The 18876-nt window shown below is 48.9% G+C and overlaps 1 protein-coding gene across 2 annotated transcripts in view; it reads right to left on the reverse strand.

Annotated features, from left to right (window-relative positions):
- NGEF (neuronal guanine nucleotide exchange factor) overlaps positions 1–18876 on the reverse strand; it is a 112652-nt gene that overhangs the window by 20930 nt on the left and 72846 nt on the right. For both annotated transcript variants that reach the window (XM_056819976.1, XM_056819978.1), the window contains 2 exons: positions 18149–18453; positions 2026–2186 (listed from right to left, as the gene is read on the reverse strand). In XM_056819976.1, the coding sequence (XP_056675954.1) occupies positions 2026–2186; positions 18149–18453 (466 nt within the window). The remainder of the gene's footprint in view (positions 1–2025; positions 2187–18148; positions 18454–18876) is intronic.

The raw sequence follows: 18876 nt of genomic DNA on the forward strand, positions 1-18876 counted from the left end.
TCCTTCTGTCTTAGAGTTGCTACTGAGAGTTAAACAAACAGCCTTCTTACAGGAAGTTGGCTTCTGCTGTGCTCTGGGGCAGGGAGTTGCCCCCTTGAATGTTGCCTCAGGCTAGAGGCAGAGCTAGAGGGCTGATTCAGCAGATGCCAATATGACTCCAGGCGCTTACTCTTGGGTGACTCTGCACAGGGTAGCCAGGCAGTGCAGTGGAGAGAGAGCTGGGGCTGGAGTCAGAAAGACCAGAGTTCAAATCCAGCCAATTTGGCGCTGTGTGATCCTAGACAAGTCACTTAACTGGGTTTGCCTCTGTTTTCTCATTTGTTAGATGAGCTGGAGAAGGACAGGGCCAACCACTCCAGTCAGTTTGCCAAGAAAAATACCAAATGGTGTGACCCTGAGCAAGTCACTTCACCCTCTTGGCCTCAGTTTCCTCCTCTGTCAAATGAGCTGGAGAAGGAAGGTAATGGCAAGCTGTCCCAGTATATTTGCCAAGAAAACCTCTGATGGGGTCGTGAAGAGTTGGGCATGACTGAGAAGGACCAACCACAATGCGACGTTGAGCTCATCTGCCTTGGGAAAGGGGGTTTCCTCTTTGCGAGCCCCTTCTGTCCTCGAGGTCACATGGCCGTCCCTCCTCCCCCCAAAACTGGAGCCCCCAGGGACACCAAATAATATCAAGGGATTCTGAATCATGGCGTCACCCAAGGCAAGGAATGAGCTCATTTGAACCACTTTACAAGATGGCGGGAAGGTGGATGTCCAAAAGACAGATGTTTCGGTCATTCCTTCTGCTTCTGAGAAACTCTGGGATGCTGAGCAAATCTGGCTCAAATTTCCAACAAACACCCCCTGACTCCTCCCCCACTCTACCCTGTCCTACCTTGGGTGGGCTAACCTTTGACTGGGCCCTCCCTGTTCTCTGGCCCACAAACATGGCAGCCTTCTGCCCAAGCTGGGCTGGGACATGATCACCACCTTCTGAAGGAATGTCCTCCCTAGGCTCAAGACCCAAGACCTACAGCCCTTTCCCCTTCCGAAGACTCCTTACCTCAATGCTAAGGCAGAAGAGCAGCAAGGGCTAGACAATAGGGGTTAAGTGACTTGCCCAGGGTCACACAGCCTGCAAGGCCCGATTTGAGCCCAGATCCTCCTGCCTCTATCCACTCTGCTACCCAGCTGCCCCTGGTCACAAGGCTCTTTAAGCTTGGTCATTCTATGAGATAAGGACACCAGGATAAAATGTGACCCTTTGACCTGCAGGAGCTTGGGTGCGCCATATTGATTTAGTGATTTGACTTATTCTCCCCTCCATGAGTGCCTTCACAATGCTTTTCAGTTGGGTGTAGATCTATCAGTTTGGAGGCAAATGTCAACCATATTGGAATTCTAGCTCCGACATCCACCAATGAGTGAATCCTCTCTAAGCCTTGGTTTCTTTATCTTTGAAATGGGAACAATAATATTCATGTCACCTAGCTCGGAGGATCTTTGGGAGGAAAATGCTTTTTAAACCTTGGAGAGACAGCTGTGGAGTGGTAGAACGCGCACCAGGCCTCAGTTTCCTCATCAGTAAAAGGAAGGGGTTGGACGACATGACTCTAAGGTCCCTCCCTGTTCCAAAGCCCCTACCCAAGATGTCTTCTTCCGTTCTTCCATTTGGACGGAAGGAGAAAGCTTGGCCCACTGGAGACCCTGGGAGTGTTGACTCTACGATGGCGGGTGAGGGGGTTATGGAGGCGCTACATTTCACCTAGAAGCTAGTGAGAATGAAGGCGTCGTGGGTTTCCCATCCAAGTCCACAGAGGCCCACCGACGCGCTCTGGAACCTCTGGCGAAGCGCCCTTGGCGTAGACATGCTGTGACTTGTTCAGGACCATCCAAGCCAGTGTGGAACAGGCAGGATGTGAACCCCAGACTTCCTGACGGCCTCCACCACACCTCACTGCCTCTACCTGGTACCCAGCAGGGGCTTTAGTTAACGTTTGTGAATGACTGGACGACTGACCAAGGACGCCCATCTCTTACCGCTCGCTCACGGCCATGACGTCCAAGACGTTGGAGAAGAGGATGTGAGACTCGGAAGGATGCAGGATCTTCTTCAGGCGCTCGTTGTCCATAAAGTGGGACACCAGCAGGCTCAAGCTTTTGTAGTAGGAGGCTTCGGAGGTGACGAGTTCGAACATGGCCTGGTTTGGGGGAGACAGAGAAGGACAGAGGTGAGGCCAGAGGGGACATCCTCAGGCCAGGGCATCCCAGGGCCCGGCTGCCCCGTTGCCTCGGCCCCAGGACCTTTGGCTCGGCCTCCAAAGGCTGGGACGAGGTGGAGGGCGTCACGGAGCACCTTGTATCAGAGATGGGCTCCAGCACCCAAGCCGGCCACAGGCTGAGGGCTCTTCCTCACTGAGCATCTTCAAACAAGGGGCCCAGGCCAGGGCTCCGTTGAGGCACCACCTGGCCACTCCGTACCATCTGAGAGGGGAGGAAACCCGCAAAAGGGAGGTGGGCAGTGGGGGTCAGGAGGACCCCTGGGGTACAGAGCTCAGAGGCCGTTTAATCCAAGCCTCAGAGGCGCCTAGAAACTCTGGCCCCGAGCTCTGGGCTGGCCGCCAGCCTTCCCGCCCATCTGCAGGGACTCTGGGCTGTCGGAGGGCTCCGGCCGCGTCCAAAGGGACCGGCACAGGCCTCGGGGGCAGGAGGAGGGCCAAGAGGCTGGGGATGGGGCACGCAATGGGCAGGGGCAGGGGAAGCAGAAGCAGAAGGGCCTGGCCTCGGGCTGGGTAAAGAGGGAGGACAAGGGGGTGGCCTGACCCCGTGGGGACCCCAAAAGCCAAACCCTGCACTTTACAGATGGGGGGCTCAAGGCCTAAAGAGGCCAGTCGTTCGGCCGAGGTCCCCCAGCGAGCGAGGAAGAACTGTCAGGCTCCGATCAGCCACAGACTACCATGGGAAAATGTTTGAATGGAAGAAGGCCTGAGTTCGAATCCTACAGTGGAGGCAGGAACCAGAGGCTGGGGCAGAAACGATGGAAACCTGAGGAAGTCCAGAATTCGGCCACAGACCCAAGTCAGAAGGAATCTCTGATTCAATCCAGGCCAACGTGTGTCCGAATAGAAATTCAGGAGCAGAACAAGCCAGCCTCGAAGTCAGGAAGACTTGAACTCAAGACCTCCCTCCTCCACACAGACTCACCGTCTCAATGTCCCAGGCAACAATTTTCAGAGAAGGTGGCAATCTGCTTTGGTGAGGGGGGTTCTTCCCTTAGGAGTTCACTGTCTCTTTGAAATCACAGGTCCAGGCCCTATCCTTACCCTGTCCAGTGGGAACACTGTTTCTGAAATCACAGGTCCTGGGTTCAAATCTTGCCTACGATATTTCCTACCTGTATGATCTTGGGTCAGTCCCAATGCCCATTGCCTCAGGTTTGTCATCTGGAAAACGGGGAGTCAGAATGAAGATGGCTGCTGAGATCCCTTCCGCGATCCCGCTAACAAAATGGACACGTGGCCCTCTGGCCTTTGCTTGGAGGCCTCTGGCCAGGGGGACCAGCACTCCCCTGCTCGCCCAGTGTTCCACTGCTCCTGATTGTGCCCCCCGGAGGCAGGGACCGCGGAGCTCAGCCGCTTCCTCATGTGTTTGGTTGTTTCAGTCACAGCTGAGTCTCCGGCAAAGATACTGGACTGGTTAACCATTTCCTTCTCCAGCTCCCATCGACAGATGGGGAAACTGAGGCACGGGATAAAGTGACTTGTCTAGGATCACGCCGATAGTAAGTGTCTGAGACAAGATTTGAACCCATGAAGAAGAGTCCTGGCCCAGAGCCATCCCCTGCCCCGTCTGGCTGCCCGTCTCTTCCCCGCAGTAGCCCTTCAAATTCTCAGACAGTTGTCGGGTCCTCCGACACGTCCCGGCTGGGTGACCCTGGACAAGTCACTTAACCCCCCTGCCCAGCTCTCCCTGCTCTTCCGCCTTGGAACCAAGACGCAGTATTGATTCTAGGACAGAAAATGAGAATTCTAAAAACCTTTACCCAAACCGAGGTGACCCATCTCGGGATTCTCGGACTTCTAGTCGAAGCCTCTCAGGCCCTGGTGGGACGCCGGGTTCCCTTTGGCTACCCCAGAGTCACGACGGGTTGGCAGGGCCGCGAGGCCGTCCTGGGCCACGACGGCGTCCGGGCCGCCCCATCTGCCCTCCGGTGCTGGGCTTCCCAGGCCCGTGTGGAGCGGCCGCCGTCGTCCTGTCCCTTCTCGGCCCTTCTCTTCCCCCAAGGGCCCCCCTCAGTCCCGGGCGGCCCTCCGTCCTCTCGTGCCAGCTGACCCGGCTTCTCGCCTTTGTGCGCCGTTTAAAAGCCAAACGGCGTCGGGGAGCTCCACGTGTGAGAAGTCGAGGGAGGATGTGTGCCACGAGGAAGACGAGATCGCAAAGGGAGAAGGAAGGAGCCGTCACTGAGACGCTGCGGGGGAAATCGGCTTGGGGGGGCAGGAACGCACTTTGGAGCCCCCCAGCCATGCCCCTGACTGCCTCCATGATCTTTGGGGACTCGGTTTCCTCCTCTGTAAAGTGAAGGGCTCAGTGCCTTTAGGGTCCTTTCCAACCCCAGCCTGTGATTCTGTGGCAAGAGAAATCTCTGAAGACACAAGGAAGGAGAAGGGGCAAAGAGACCCATGTGGATGCACAGGGAGCTCTCGCCAGTTTAGAATCTTCAAAGACACGGCTGGAAGATAGAGAAAGGCCAGGTGACAGAGGAGGAAAACTAGGCAAGACCCGTGTGAGAATCCTATGGCGGCGGGGGGGAGACTGACAGGGATCAAAGAATAAGGGGGAAAAGGTGGTTTGGGGGGAAAAGGAGAAGGACCCAAGAAGAGACTTTCTTCAGCAGGAATAGGACATTGACAACTAATGGGGGGCAAAGAGACAGAAAGAGAGAGAGATGGAGGGAGAGGGGAGAAGAGGAGAAGAGTAGAGAGGGGAGGGAAAGAGAGGGAGAGAGAGAGACAGAGAGAGACAGAGAAACAGAGACAGAGAGGGAGAGAGAGAGAGACAGAGAGAGAGAGACAGAGAGAGAGAGATATGGAGGGAGAGGGGAGAAGAGGAAAAGAGTAGAGAGGGGAGGGAAAGAGAGGGAGAGAGAGAGAGAGAAACAGACAGAGAGAGAGGGAGAGGGAGAGAGAGAGAGGGAGAGAGGGAGGGAGGGAGAGAGGGGGTGGGGAAGAGAGAGGGGGAGGGAGAGAGAGAGACAGAGAGAGATGGAGGGAGAGGGGAGAAGAGTAGAGAGGGGAGGAAGGAGAGAGGAAGGGGGAGAGAGAGAGAGAGAGAGGGAGGAAGGAAGAAAGAGAGGGAGAGGGACAGAGACAGAGAGACCGAGAGAGAGACAGAGAGAGAGGGAGAGACAGACAGACAGAGACATAGAGAGGGAGAGACAGAGACAGAGAGACAGAGACAGAGAGACAGAGAGACAGACAGAGACAGAGAGAGAGGGAGGGAGAGGGAGAGAGAGACAGACAGAGAGACTGAGAGAGAGAGAGAGAGAGAAGAGCTGCTGGACTCTTCGTTTTGTTTCTGTTTACTCTTCTGAGGAGAATAATCTTTGTACTGAAAAGGACTGAACAAAAACAGCTAATGCCCAGATAAAGAAAGAGACTGTAAGAAAGCTCCTGGCCACCTTTCAGGGGTTCAAGTCACTTGGCCTGACAAGTTACCTCCGAGGGTCCTGACAGCCTAGTGGAAGTGACTGCTAAGTCAGTGACCTCTGAATGAGGAAAAGGGGAAAGTCGGTTAGGATGGAAGAAAGGCAAATGTTTCCCTGATTTCAAAAAAAGGGCAAAGAATGGAGAGTGCACGTCATTGGACGGAGAACTTGATCACAATGTCTAGCAAAAGTGCCAAACATATTGTTCAAGGGATGGTTGGAAAACATCTAGAAAGGGAGGCAAGCAACCAAGGCCCAGAATAGCTTTATTACAACAAGCACCAACGTGTCCCCTTCAGATTCCTTTCCACATACTCTGCACCTGTCTTGTATGCATCCAGTTATTTGGATGTGGTCTCCACCATTAGAGTATAATCTCTGCTCTATGGCAAAAATGAATGACTTGGAAACGGGTATCCAGTGGCAATGTTCGTACAAGCCAGTGGAATTGCTTGTTGACAGGCTCTGGGAGGGGGCAGAGAAGAGGGGAAGGAAAGGAAACGAAGCATGGAAACATGGAAAAATATTTAAAAGTAAATAAATGGGGAAAATAGAGCCTAATCTCTTGGAGGGGAAGGGCCCAGTTTCCCACTCCTCCCCCACCTTTTTTGTATTCCCAGATTTTAAATTTATTTATTTGTAAGTATTTTTCCACGTTTCCAAGACTCGTTTCCTTTCCCTCCCCTCTTCTCTGCCCCCTCCCAGAGCCTGTCAACAAGCAATTCCACTGGCTTGTACGAACGTTGCCCCTGGATACCTGTTTCCATGTTATTCATTCTCGTACTGGAGTCGTCTTCTCAAACCCAAACCCCCAATCCTGTACCCATATAAACAAGGGATAAATCATATATTTTTCTTCTGCATATTTCCCGTTTTAGCCCAGCTCCTGGCAGATGGTAGCGTTCAGCAGTCAGCCAGTCAACAAGCACTACTATGTCATCGAGTGTGCCCGACACCGTGCTGGATCTGGGCTGCACGTCCAAGGATGAGACGATCTTAATTCACGAGGGAGGGTGGGGCCAAGAGCTGTTGGGAGGGGACGGGGTGCCTTAGAAAGGCTTTACTCAGAAGATGGCGTCTGCGGTCAATCTTAAGAGAAGCGGCGAGTGGAAGTGGAAGTGAGGAGGAAATGCCTTTCAGGAGTCCATGCGGCGGTCAGTGCATGGGAAGTCAAGGCGGGAGATGCCAGCAACGTCCTGGAAACCCAGAGAGGAGACAGTCCCAAGGGGAGGGTGTCAGGTCAGACTATCTTATTAACTCACTGATAGACAATGAGAGAGATCAATAAGTTGGTCAACACATAAGTGCTTATTGCTTACTGGGTTCTGGACAGTGTCTTAAGGGCTGTAAATATAAAGAAAAAACCTCAAGGAGCTCACAATTGAAACGGAGGAGACAATACATGAATAAATCAGGAAACAATATCACTCAATTTTAATGAAACACTGACAAGATTCCTGGTGATATAATACGGACAAGATGGAGAAACAGAGGCAAATGGATAATGGACTCCATTCATGGACCCACAGCTTAACAATGACATAATAAGCTGATGAGTATCTAAAGGAGGAGAACCAGCGGGTAAAAGGCCTGATTCATGCCGCATGGAAATAGGTGGATGGAAGAGTTTATATAATGGTGGAATTAGTGGTGAGGAGAACAAGCGGCATTTGAACCTCACTTTCATCTGATTGGTTCAAGGAGAGAAGGTAAAGGCTAACGGGGAAGTAGGATGGAAAGGACGTAAGAGAAAGGCAGAAGGAGGGTAGAGTAAAGAGAACAGTGGTGAGATTCAAAATGGATTTGTGAGGAGGGACATGGTAAAAAATAAAAGGATTTAAGTATAAGAAAATAGGAAGAAAGTATACAGTTAACAATAATAACTGGAAGTGAATGGGGTGAACTCACCCATAAAATGAAAGAGGAGATCAGAATTCATTAGAAACCAGAATCCAACAATGTTATTTGCAAGAAACACACTTGAAACAGAAAGATCTGCATAAGATTAAAATAAGGAGATGAAGCAGAATCAACTATGCTTGAGCTGAAGCAGAAAAGGGTTTAGAAATCATGTTCTTAGTCAAAGCAAAGGGAAAAACACACCTAATGAAAAGAAATAAATAGGGAAACTATATTTTTCTAAGAGGTGCCATAGACAATGAACTAATACTAACACGAACATAGCTAGTCCAAATGGCAAAGCATTCAAATTCTTAAAAGAAAATGTAAATGAAATATAAGAGTAAATAGTTAAACTTATTAGTGGGGGATCTCAATTTGCCACTCTCAGATCTAACCATAAAATAAGCAAGAAAGAAACTAAGGAAATAAATAGAGTTTTAGAAAAGTAGATGTGATAGATCTTTGGATAATATCAAATGGGACTAGAAAGGAATATACCTTTTGTCAGCTCTGCAAGGCATCTTCAAAAAAATTCATAATGAAAAAAATGGGAGGGGCATCTGGGTAGCTCAGAGGATTCAGAGCCAGGCCTAGAAACAAAAGGTCCTAGGTTCAAATCTGGCCTCAGACACTTCCTAGCTGTGTGACCTTGGGCAAGTCATTTAACCCCCATTGCCTAGTCCTTGATGCTCTTCTGCCTTAGAACCAATACCCAGTATTGATTCCAAGATGGAAGGTAAGGGTTAACAAAAATCCTAATGTGTTAAGGAAAAAACCCTCAAAAATTAATGCAGAAAACAGAAATAGTAAATGAATGTTTTTACCATAAAGCAATAAAAAGTATATTCAATAAAGGGCCTTTGAAGCATAGATTAAAAAAACAACAGGAAACTATATAACTCTAAAAAATAATTAGGTCAAAGAACAAATCATAGAAATAATAATTTAATTAAAGATAGTGACAACAATAAGACATGACATAATTTGTAGGATGCAGCCAAAATAGTACTTAAGAGAAAATGTATACTTCTAAACACTTACACTGATAAAAAGAGAGGCAGCTGGGTAGCACAGTGGATAGAGCAACAGGCTAAGAGACAGGAAGACCTGAGTTCAAAACTGGCCTCATATACTTCCTAGCTGTATGACCCTGGACAAGTCACTCAGCCCCCATTGCCAAGCCCAATATAAATATATAGTATTGATTCTAAGACAGAAGGTATGGATTTTTAAAAAATAAAAAAAAGAAAGAAAGAACAGATCAAACAACTGAGCAAAAACTAAAAAATAATCAACCAAAACCAAAAATACAAATTAAGTTAAATAGCAAATAAAAACATGTAAATCCTGATACATTAATACAATTAGGAGTAAAAAACCCGCCCCACTGAAATGATAAATAAAAGTAGGAGCTTGAAAAAAATGCTAAGCCATTGGCTAATTTGATTTTTAAAAAAAGAAGGATGAATAACTTACAAATATCAGAAATGAAGATGAAAAATGGTACACTCACAACTAATGAAGAGGGAACAACGATTAGGAACTAGTTCGCCCAGTGCTCTGCTAATAAAACTGATGCTCGAAATGATGCGGATGAGACTTTGGATGAACAGAACAGGAAGAATCCTTAACCCCATCTTAGAAAAAATGAACATGCCATAAAGGAAATCATTAAGAAAAAAGAGAATTTGAAGCTTGCTCCACTGGATTCAGAGGCAAATGTTCCTAAATATTTCAAGAATGATGAGTTATAATATTCCATAAACGGTTAGAAAAATCGGGCAAAGGAGTCCGTGTCAAAGAAGGTCCTTCCCTCCCCTCCTGCATAGCTTGATCTGCCCATCATACATTTCTGACATGGCATGGTGGTGCCAGGTTTGAGTCCGTGTACGTTCTGTGCATCAATAAAAGCCACGGCTTTGGGCTTGTGAAGGGGAGAACCGAGAAAAGAAGGAAGAAGGAGGAAGTCAGGGACAGAGCAGGCAGGTGAAAGGGATGGAGGAAGAGACCTGCAGGCTGGGTACCACGTGGGCAGGTTACTTAGAGCAATGATCGTCGACCCTTCCTAATAAACTTTATAAAACCTATATCTGGGTAGAAATAGTATTCCAATTCTTTTTTTTTTTAATTTTATAGTATTTTATTTGATCATTTCCATGCATTATTCATTAAAGACAAAGATCATTTTCTTTTCCTCCCCCCACCCCCCATAGCTGACGTGTGATTCCACTGGGTGTCACGTGTTCTTGATTCGAACCCATTGCCGTGTTGTTAGTATTTGCATTAGAGTGTAGTATTCCAATTCTTGCAGGTCCTACTAAGTTCCTTCTATTACATAAAGGTGGCCTGGATGCCCGGACCAGGGAGAACCAAAGCAGAAAAGGAAACGATTGCCCCATTTCCCTAATGAATGTTGCTGTGAATTTGAAATAACATACTAGTAAGGAGATTTCAGATCATCCGTTATAAAGCGCTTCGGTTCAAGCAAGAAAAGTAGAACTGGCTCAATATTAGGAAAACCATAAGCCAACTGAGCATAGTAATAATAAAAGCAACCGCAATCGTCTGATTATTTCAAAAGATGTAGGAAAAGAGTTTTGACAAACTCTAATACCTTTTCCTGTTCAAATAAATCAATGAAGCACTAGAAACAGGAATAAACCATTTTCCTTAAAATGATGACTAGCATGTATCTAAACTCAAGAGCAAGCACTATGCATAATGCGGATGAACTAGATCCAAGAAGATCGGGTTGAAGCATGGACGTCCATTATCACTATCGCCATCAGTATTATCCTAGAAATGCCAGCTATAGCAATAAGATGGGGGAAACAGGAATAAGCTTATGTAATGAAGAAACCCCCAAATCCCTTTTTGCAGATGAGTTGATGGTCTACCCAGAAAATCCTAGACAGCCAACTAAAAACCTACCAGAAATGATGAACTTCTACACAGTTCGGGATTTAAAATAAACCCACACAAAGCATCAACAGTTCTATCTATTACCAACAAACCTGCAAGAAGAGGTAGAAGGAAAAATTCCATGTAAAACAACTACAAACAATATGAAATACTTGACGTGCCAAGATAGGATACACCTAGGAACCACAGGAACACAATTACAAAATACTTTTCACAGTAAAGACAGAACTAAATAAATAGGGAAATATTAATAGTCCATGGCTAGGCTGAGCCAACATAAATTAGGACAATACTATCTAAATGAATGTACTAATAGGGGCAGCTAGGTGGTGCAGTATATAGAGTGCAGGACCTGGAGTCAGGAAGACCTGAGTTCAACTCCTTCCTTCCTTACTGCTAGCTGTGTGACCCTCAGCAAGTCATTTAACCCTGACTTCAGATTCCTCATCCATCAAATGAGCTGGAGAAGGACACCGCAAACCACTGCAGTCTCTCTGTCAAAAAAACCCAGATGGGCTCATGAAGAGTCAGACATGACTGAAAACAAGTGAATAACAAGAATCAGTGCCATACCAATCAAACTATTAAGAATTACCTTAAAGAGCTAGGAAAAAAAACGACAATAACCAATTTCATCCGAAGGAATAAAATGTGAGGACTATAAAGGGAATTAACTGAAAAAATGGAATGGAATGGAAGGGGGCCTAGCGGTATCAGATCTCCAACGATTTCAATCAAAGCTGTAATCATGCGGGCATTTCGCTACTGGGAAGGATAGAGTCGGTGATGAACGGAATAGATTAGGTACACGATGTACTGAAGCCAACGTTGGAGCATGGCAGGCTGGTGTTGGACAGATCCAAAGGTCTTGGGCCAAAAACTGGGTATTTGACCAAAACTGATAGGAAAATGGAAGAATAACTTGGCAGAAATGAGGCAGACAAACACCTCCCACCTCCTCCCCGTCCCCCTACCCCAAACTGCCGTATTTTGTCCACACTCCCAGAGGCACGCGTTTGTCTCCCCGATGGAGTTCTCTGAGGGCAGGGACGATCTCGTTTCTGTCTCTGTCCCCCCCGCCCGGTGCCCGGCTCTTACTTAGTGACTGATTTCTGGAGAAAAACATTAAAATGAATGTTTTAAGGCTTCTTCCTGGAAGCATCGTCTCATCCCTCTGAGAAAGACGTGGTGGACTTTTGGTGCAGATGAGCATGTATTTGCAGTCAGCTTAATGGAAGTTATCATAAGGTGGGTTCATTGGGAAGTAACAGTGAGAGAAAGAGAATTTCAATAAAACTATTTGTTGATTGATTTTTAACCCCTCACTTTCCAACTTAGAATCAAGACTGTGTGCTGGCTCCAAGGCTAGGCAATGGGGGTTCAGGGACTTGCTCAGGGTCACCCAACGAGGAAGTATCAGAGATCAAATTTGAACTCAGGACCAGTCACCAGGCCTGGCTTTCAATCCACTGAGTCACCCAGCTGCCTCCAATAAACCCTTTAGAAGAGAAAATGAGAGAACTTGATCTGGGCCGTGACATGTTGATTTTTCACTATGTTTTGAGAGAGTTGGGGGTGGGCAGGAGAGGAGCCTCTGAAAGACATCAGGCATCCAATTAGAAGCGCTCATTAACTGGATGGATGGATGAATGAATGATGGACGGATGGATGGATGGACGGATGGATGGATGGATGGGTGGATGGTTGGATGGATGGGTGGATGGACGGAAGGATGGATGGGTGGATGGATGGAAGGAAGGATAGATGGATGGATGGATGGATGGGTGGATGGATGGATGGGTGGATGGAAGGATGGATGGATGGATGGAAGGAAGGATGGATGGATGGATGGGTGGAAGGATGGGTGGATGGACGGAAGGATGGATGGGTAGATGGATGGAAGGAAGGATAGATGGATGGATGGATGGGTGGAAGGATGGGTGGATGGATGGATGGGTGGATGGAAGGATGGATGGATGGTGGATGGATGGATGGAAGGAAGAATGGATGGATGGATGGATGGATGGGTGGAAGGATGGGTGGATGGACAGATGGATGGATGGAAGGATGGATGGATGGACAGATGGATGGATGGGTGGATGGATGGATGGGTGGGTGGATGGAAGGATGGATGGATGGATGGGTGGAAGGATGGGTGGATGGACAGACGGATGGATGGAAGGATGGATGGATGGATGGACAGACGGATGGATGGAAGGATGGATGGACGGATGGATGGAAGGAAGGATGGATGGAAGGAAGGATGGATGGATGGGTGGATGGACAGACGGATGGATGGAAGGATGGATGGACGGACGGATGGATGGATGGGTGGATGGATGGATGGGTGGATGGAAGGATGGATGGATGGAAGGAAGGATGGATGGGTGGATGGAAGGAAGAATGGATGGATGGATGGATGGATGGGTGGAAGGATGGGTGGATGGACAGACGGATGGATGGAAGGATGGATGGACGGACGGATGGATGGATGGGTGGATGGACGGATGGATGGGTGGATGGATGGATGGATGGGTGGATGGAAGGATGGATGGATGGAAGGAAGGATGGATGGATGGATGGGTGGATGGGTGGATGCTCTGTTTCTGGCACTCAGCTCAAAAACATCCTCCTTCCTCTCTGCCACCTATTTATAGCTTGTTAGTCATCTTCAAACCCTAGTTTTTCTGGGCACATCTCACTGTCTACATCATTGGTTTGTCATCTCCCTCTTCCTGTGTTTTCCATCTAGCTGTTTCCCAATGATCAATGGCCTTCTTCTGGCAAAGGCTGCAGCCCCCGCACACCAGTCAGGGCTCCTCTGACGGGCCTCCCCCTTCGAAGCTCCCTCTTCACAGAAGTGCTTTGCCTCCAACACGGCTCTCGATGACTGCTTCTGCCACAGCACTGCTTAAACGCCGCTTCCCCTGCCTTTCTCATCAGCCCCTGCTCCCAGTGGCTTGTGGATGAGCTCAGTCCTTCTCCTGGAAACTCACTCATTTAGGCTGAGCCCCCTTTTCTGCAGGAGCCACTCATGGGGCTCTTCGTGCTTCTCCCTGAACCTCCCGTCTTCTGCTTCTGCTAAAGTCTCCCCCTGACTGGGAGATGAGCGGGACCCTGGAAGGCTTTCCCAGGAGAGAGCAAACATGGACAGCCATCGACAAAGTGGCCCCAGGGAAGATTTCCAGTGGGGGCCGCACGTCCGGCATATTCTTGTAGGGCTCCTATTCGGGTGCAGAGGAGATGGAGGGGCTGCTGAGGTCCTTCCCCTCTGGGGTTCTGGGATTCCTATAGAAGTTACTGAACGAGCTCTCCAAAGGGGCTTTCCGAGTCACACCTTCCTTCTGAAAGATGAGGGCACCCCCTCTAAAAGGATCCTTCAAAGGGCGACGAGGTGGATCAGGGGGCTGAGTGTCAGGCTCTGAGACAGGAGTTCCAATCTGGCCTCAGACACTTCCCAACTGGGTGACCCTGGACAAGTCACTTACCCCCATCACCTAGCCCTGACCCCTCTTCTGCCTTGGAGCCAGTACCCAGCATGGATTCTAAGATGGAAGGGGAGGGTTAAAAATAAGAAGGAATCCTGCCCTCCCCAGAGGTCTTACGAGCTGGGGAGATGGGAGATTGTGCACCAAAGTACGACTGCTACTTCACGTCAGACATCCAAACCTGGCTCCAATCCTGGATTAAGAGTGGAGGGGAGGGAGGACCCCCAGAAAAGGCCCTTCAGATCCAGAGAATAAGGTGAGGGAAGCCTCAAAGCCTCAGACCTCAAGCTGGAAAAGATGTTGGAGGTCACCGAGCCCAACCCCCTCTTTTTGAAAAGGAAGAAACTGAGGCAGAGAGGGATGAGGGTCCCAGAGTGAGTAAATGGATCAAGTTTAGGGAAGGGACTGTTTGACTTCGGAGGTGGGGAGGCAGAGAGAGTGGAGAGAGGAGGGACCTGGATTCAGAAAGACCCGCCTCAGACTCTGGCCTCAGATACTGAAGAGCCGCATGACCCTGGGCAAGTCAGTTGCCTGATATCTTACAGGATGAGGCTGGGCCCGGAGGCTGGGAGGGTGATCTCTGGGGCCTGGAGGGGAGGGCAGCACCCTCTGTGAGGAGCTGGGTGCTCCAGGGGTTTGCCCTGAGGGAGGCAGCCCCCAGGTCAGGCTGCTATAGAGAGAAGGGATGAAGGAACAGCCCAGCTCCTCCCACTGGGGCCAAGAAGGTGGCGCCAGAAGTGGCAGAGAAGGGTGCTGAGGAGGGCGCAGACAACCCTCTGGGATTTCAGGGTGTGAATCGAGGCCCCATTCTGACCCTCCTCTGTGCCCTGCCCTCATGCGAGGCAACATGGTGCCCAGAAGGTCTGGTCCTGGGTTCCAATCTGGCCTCAGGCCCTTCCTCACTGGGCAGCCCAGCCCGACCCCCCTGGAGCCCAAATGAATGAATTCTAATCCCATCTATCCATTATCCCACAATTCCAGACATGGAGTCCATTCCAGGAGGGTGAGGCCGCGTGCTGGGCACACAGAACCGGCATGGTGCTAGGCACGAGGGTCACAGAGGCCAGAAGGCGTTCCAGGGGCCTCCATCCTCCCCCAGGGGGAAGGGGACTGTGGAAGAGGCATGAAGAAAGAGAGGATTTGCAGGACAAGCCAGGCATGCAAACCAAGGTAAAGGACCTGTCTGTCCATCAAGGCGAAGCTTCCAAAGGGAATGTTCCCAGGAGAGGCAGTTGGAGCTGGCCAGAGGGGAGGGACTGGGACGTTGGCTCTTTGGGTTTTCTGACCAAAGGGGAGAGATGGCTTTTCCTGACTTAGGCAGAGAGAGAGACCTTTGTGGCTTTTGACAGAGTCTGGACTTGGGTTACTCAAGCAGAGATTATCTGACTAAAGAAAGAAGAAAAGAAGATACTTGTCCTCCCAACTCTCTGATTGTCCCTGAGTCACTGCTGTGACTAGACTGACATTTCTCAAACCCTCCTCATTCTCCTTGTAGATTAGGGACACCCCTATTCCTCTTACATCAATCCCATTCCTGTTGTTCCCAATAAACCCCTTTATTTGAGAAAGGAAAAGAAAAGAGTTTTTCCTCATAAATCTCATAGTCCACTCGGAGGAGGGGCGAACCAAAAGACTTCAAGAAGAAGGTGGTTAAGGGAGGTGAAGGAAGGGTGGAGGGTAGGAAATATCTGGATTTATTAGCCATTAGTGATCAATAGGCAGCTCCAAAGTAACCTCTCTAGCAGGATCTCTCATTATCTCTCATCTATCTCCATTATAACTAGACTCTCTCAGGTGTCCCCTAGTAGCTCTCCAGTCAGCCAGAGTATATTCCAGTTATTGTAACAAGAAATAATTCCACACAGATTATCTATTTTATTACATGAGTCAGCTGGGACCCAGACTCAAGAATGCCCTTCAGGAGGGGATGGGGTATAAGGTGGGGCCTCAGGGCGGAGTCAGGGAGCCCTGGATTCAAATCCCCCATGGACAGAGCCTGCAGTTTGACCCTGGACTCAGTCTTCCCATTTGTGAAATAGGGTCAGCCTGATAGACTGGGGGAAAGCGACCTCAGCAAGACAGTATAAGATAAACCCAAAGGTCCCAGCTTTTGGGACAAAAATCCACTATTCGATAAAAACTGCTGGGAAAACTGGAAGACAGTGTGGGAGAGATTAGGAATAGATCAACACCTCACACCCTACACCAAGATAAATTCAGAATGGGTGAGTGACTTAAACATAAAGAAGGAAACCATAAGTAAATTGGGTAAACACAGAATAGTATACATGTCAGACCTCTGGGAGGGGAAAGACTTTAAAACCAAGCAAGATATAGAAAGAATCACAAAATGTAAAATAAATAATTTCGACTACATCAAATTAAAAGGCTTTTGTACAAACAAAACCAATGTAACTAAAATCAGAAGGGAAACAACAAATTGGGGAAAAATCTTCATAAAAACCTCTGACAAAGGTTTAATTACTCAAATTTATAAAAAGCTAAATCAATTGTACAAAAAATCAAGCCATTCTCCAATTGATAAATGGGCAAGGGACATAGGCAGTTTTCAGATAAAGAAATCAAAACTATTGATAAGCACATGAAGAAGTGCTCTAAATCTCTTATAATCAGAGAGATGCAAATCAAAACACCTCTGAGGTATCACCTCACACCTAGCAGATTGGCTAACATGACAGCAAAGGAAAGTAATGAATGCTGGAGGGGATGTGGCAAAGTAGGGACATTAATTCATTGCTGGTGGAGTTGTGAACTGATCCAACCATTCTGGAGGGCAATTTGGAACTATGCCCAAAGGGTGCTAAAAGACTGTCTGCCCTTTGATCCAGCCATAGCACTGCTGGGTCTGTACCCCAAAGAGATAATAAGGAAAAAGACTTGTACAAGAATATTCATAGCTGCGCTCTTTGTAGTAGCCAAAAATTGGAAAATGAGGGGATGCCCATCAATTGGGGAATGGCTGAACAAATTGTGGTATATGTTGGTGATGGAATACTATTGTGCTAAAAGGAATAATAAAGTGGAGGAATTCCATGGGGACTGGAACAACCTCCAGGAAGTGATGCAGAGCGAGAGGAGCAGAACCAGGAGAACATTGTACACAGAGACTGATACATTGTGGTACAATCGAAGGTAATGGACTTCTCCACTAGGGTCAATGCAGTGACCCTGAACAATCTGCAGGGATCTAAAAAATACTATCCACAAGCAGAGGATAAACTATGGGAGTGGAAACACCGAGGAAAAGCAACTGCCTGAATACAGCGGTTGAGGGGACATGACAGAGGAGAGACTCTAAACGAACACTCTAATGCAAATACTAACAATATGGCAATGGGTTCAAATCAAGAAAACATGTAATGCCCAGTGGATTTACGTGTCGGCTACAGGGGGTGGGGGGGAGGAAAAGAAAATGATCTTTGTCTTTAATGAATAATGCTTGGAAATGATCAAATAAAATATTAAAAAAAAAGAAAGAAAAAAAAGAAATAGGGTCAGTCTGGGCAGCCTCACAAGTCCCTTCCTGTCTCAGCTGCCCTTGAGGTTCTCCTGAGCACCCAGCCCAGGGCTAGGTACATAGTAGCCACTTTATGAGCCTACAAAATCAGCCTGAAGAGAGACTTCCCAGGATTGCAAGGGGGGGAGGGAGGGGAGCCTGGGAAAGGCATCATCCAGTTGGCCCAGAGTGCCAAACTGGAGGAGGAGACGTGTGCAAGAGGAAGACTGGAGACGGATTGCAGGGGACCTTGAATGCCAGGATCAGGAGTAGAAAGTAGAAGATCATGAAGGCCAAAATCAGAAATTGAGTTCAACAGTCAAAGGCAAGTGACCAAAGTTTTGGCAGAAAAGAGAGAGAAGGTGGAAAGAACACAGGACCAAAGGCTAAGGATCTGGGTTCAAATCTGGCCTTTGCCATTTACTTCCCCTTGCCCCATTTCCTCATCTATAAAATGAAGAGGCTAAGCTGGTTGACCTCTAAGCTCCCCCAACCTAGGTTCAAATCCTGGCCCTGCCAGTGGGTGAGCTTCCCTCGCCCCGTGCCTCAGTTTCCCTCTCCGTAACCCTGGGGCCCGGACCACTTTCCTTTAAGGTGGTTGCCCGTGAGGAGCTCTCAGACGGCCCTTACCTCCTGGAGCCGGATTTCATCAGGCTGGAGGATGTCCAGGACTCCACTGCTCCTGATTTCGGGGAGGTCCTGCCACAGGTTGAACCTGGAGTTGGCATTATTGAGGAGGCAGATCTGGGGCAGAGCCTTCTTAGTGCTGGAGTTGGCCGCCTCCCCCTCCTCTTCCTCTTCCTCCTCCTCCTCCGTTGGGGTCTCCTCACTGGTGGGGGACTCGTCCGTGTGCGCTTGGACCTCCGCGTCCTGCAGTCGGCGGGTCTCGATCTCTCGCAGCGTGGACTTATCGCGGTACTCCTGGTACAAGAGCCCTGGAACCAAGCAAATGGTCATGGAGGACGGGGAGGTGAGCAGGAGAACAGGGAGGAGAGGGCAGCGTGGCAGGCGCTGTCGCCCTGCTGCCCCCATTCCACATCACCAAGGCTCCCGCCCAGCCGTTCCCTCCGCTTGCCCCGTGCCTCCCCCCACTTCTTTGCCCCTTTGAGCTTTGCAGAGCACTTTCCCCACCACCAGCCCGTGAGAGAGTGCTAGCATTCTGACTCCCACTTTCCAAAGGAGGAAACTGAGGCACAGGAGGCTGAATGATTTGCTCTGGTAGGAAGGAGCAGAATGAGACCTTGGCATAAGGAACTGTGCTCGGTGCTGGGGTTATACAGATGAAGAGTCGATCAAAGACGGGGTCCCTGCCCTCAAGGACCCTGTGCTCTACTGGAAGTTTATCTGTTTCCTTCTAG

This window comes from Monodelphis domestica, chromosome 2 (genome assembly GCF_027887165.1).
Source record: "Monodelphis domestica isolate mMonDom1 chromosome 2, mMonDom1.pri, whole genome shotgun sequence".
In the NCBI taxonomy this organism is placed as follows: domain Eukaryota; kingdom Metazoa; phylum Chordata; class Mammalia; order Didelphimorphia; family Didelphidae; genus Monodelphis; species Monodelphis domestica.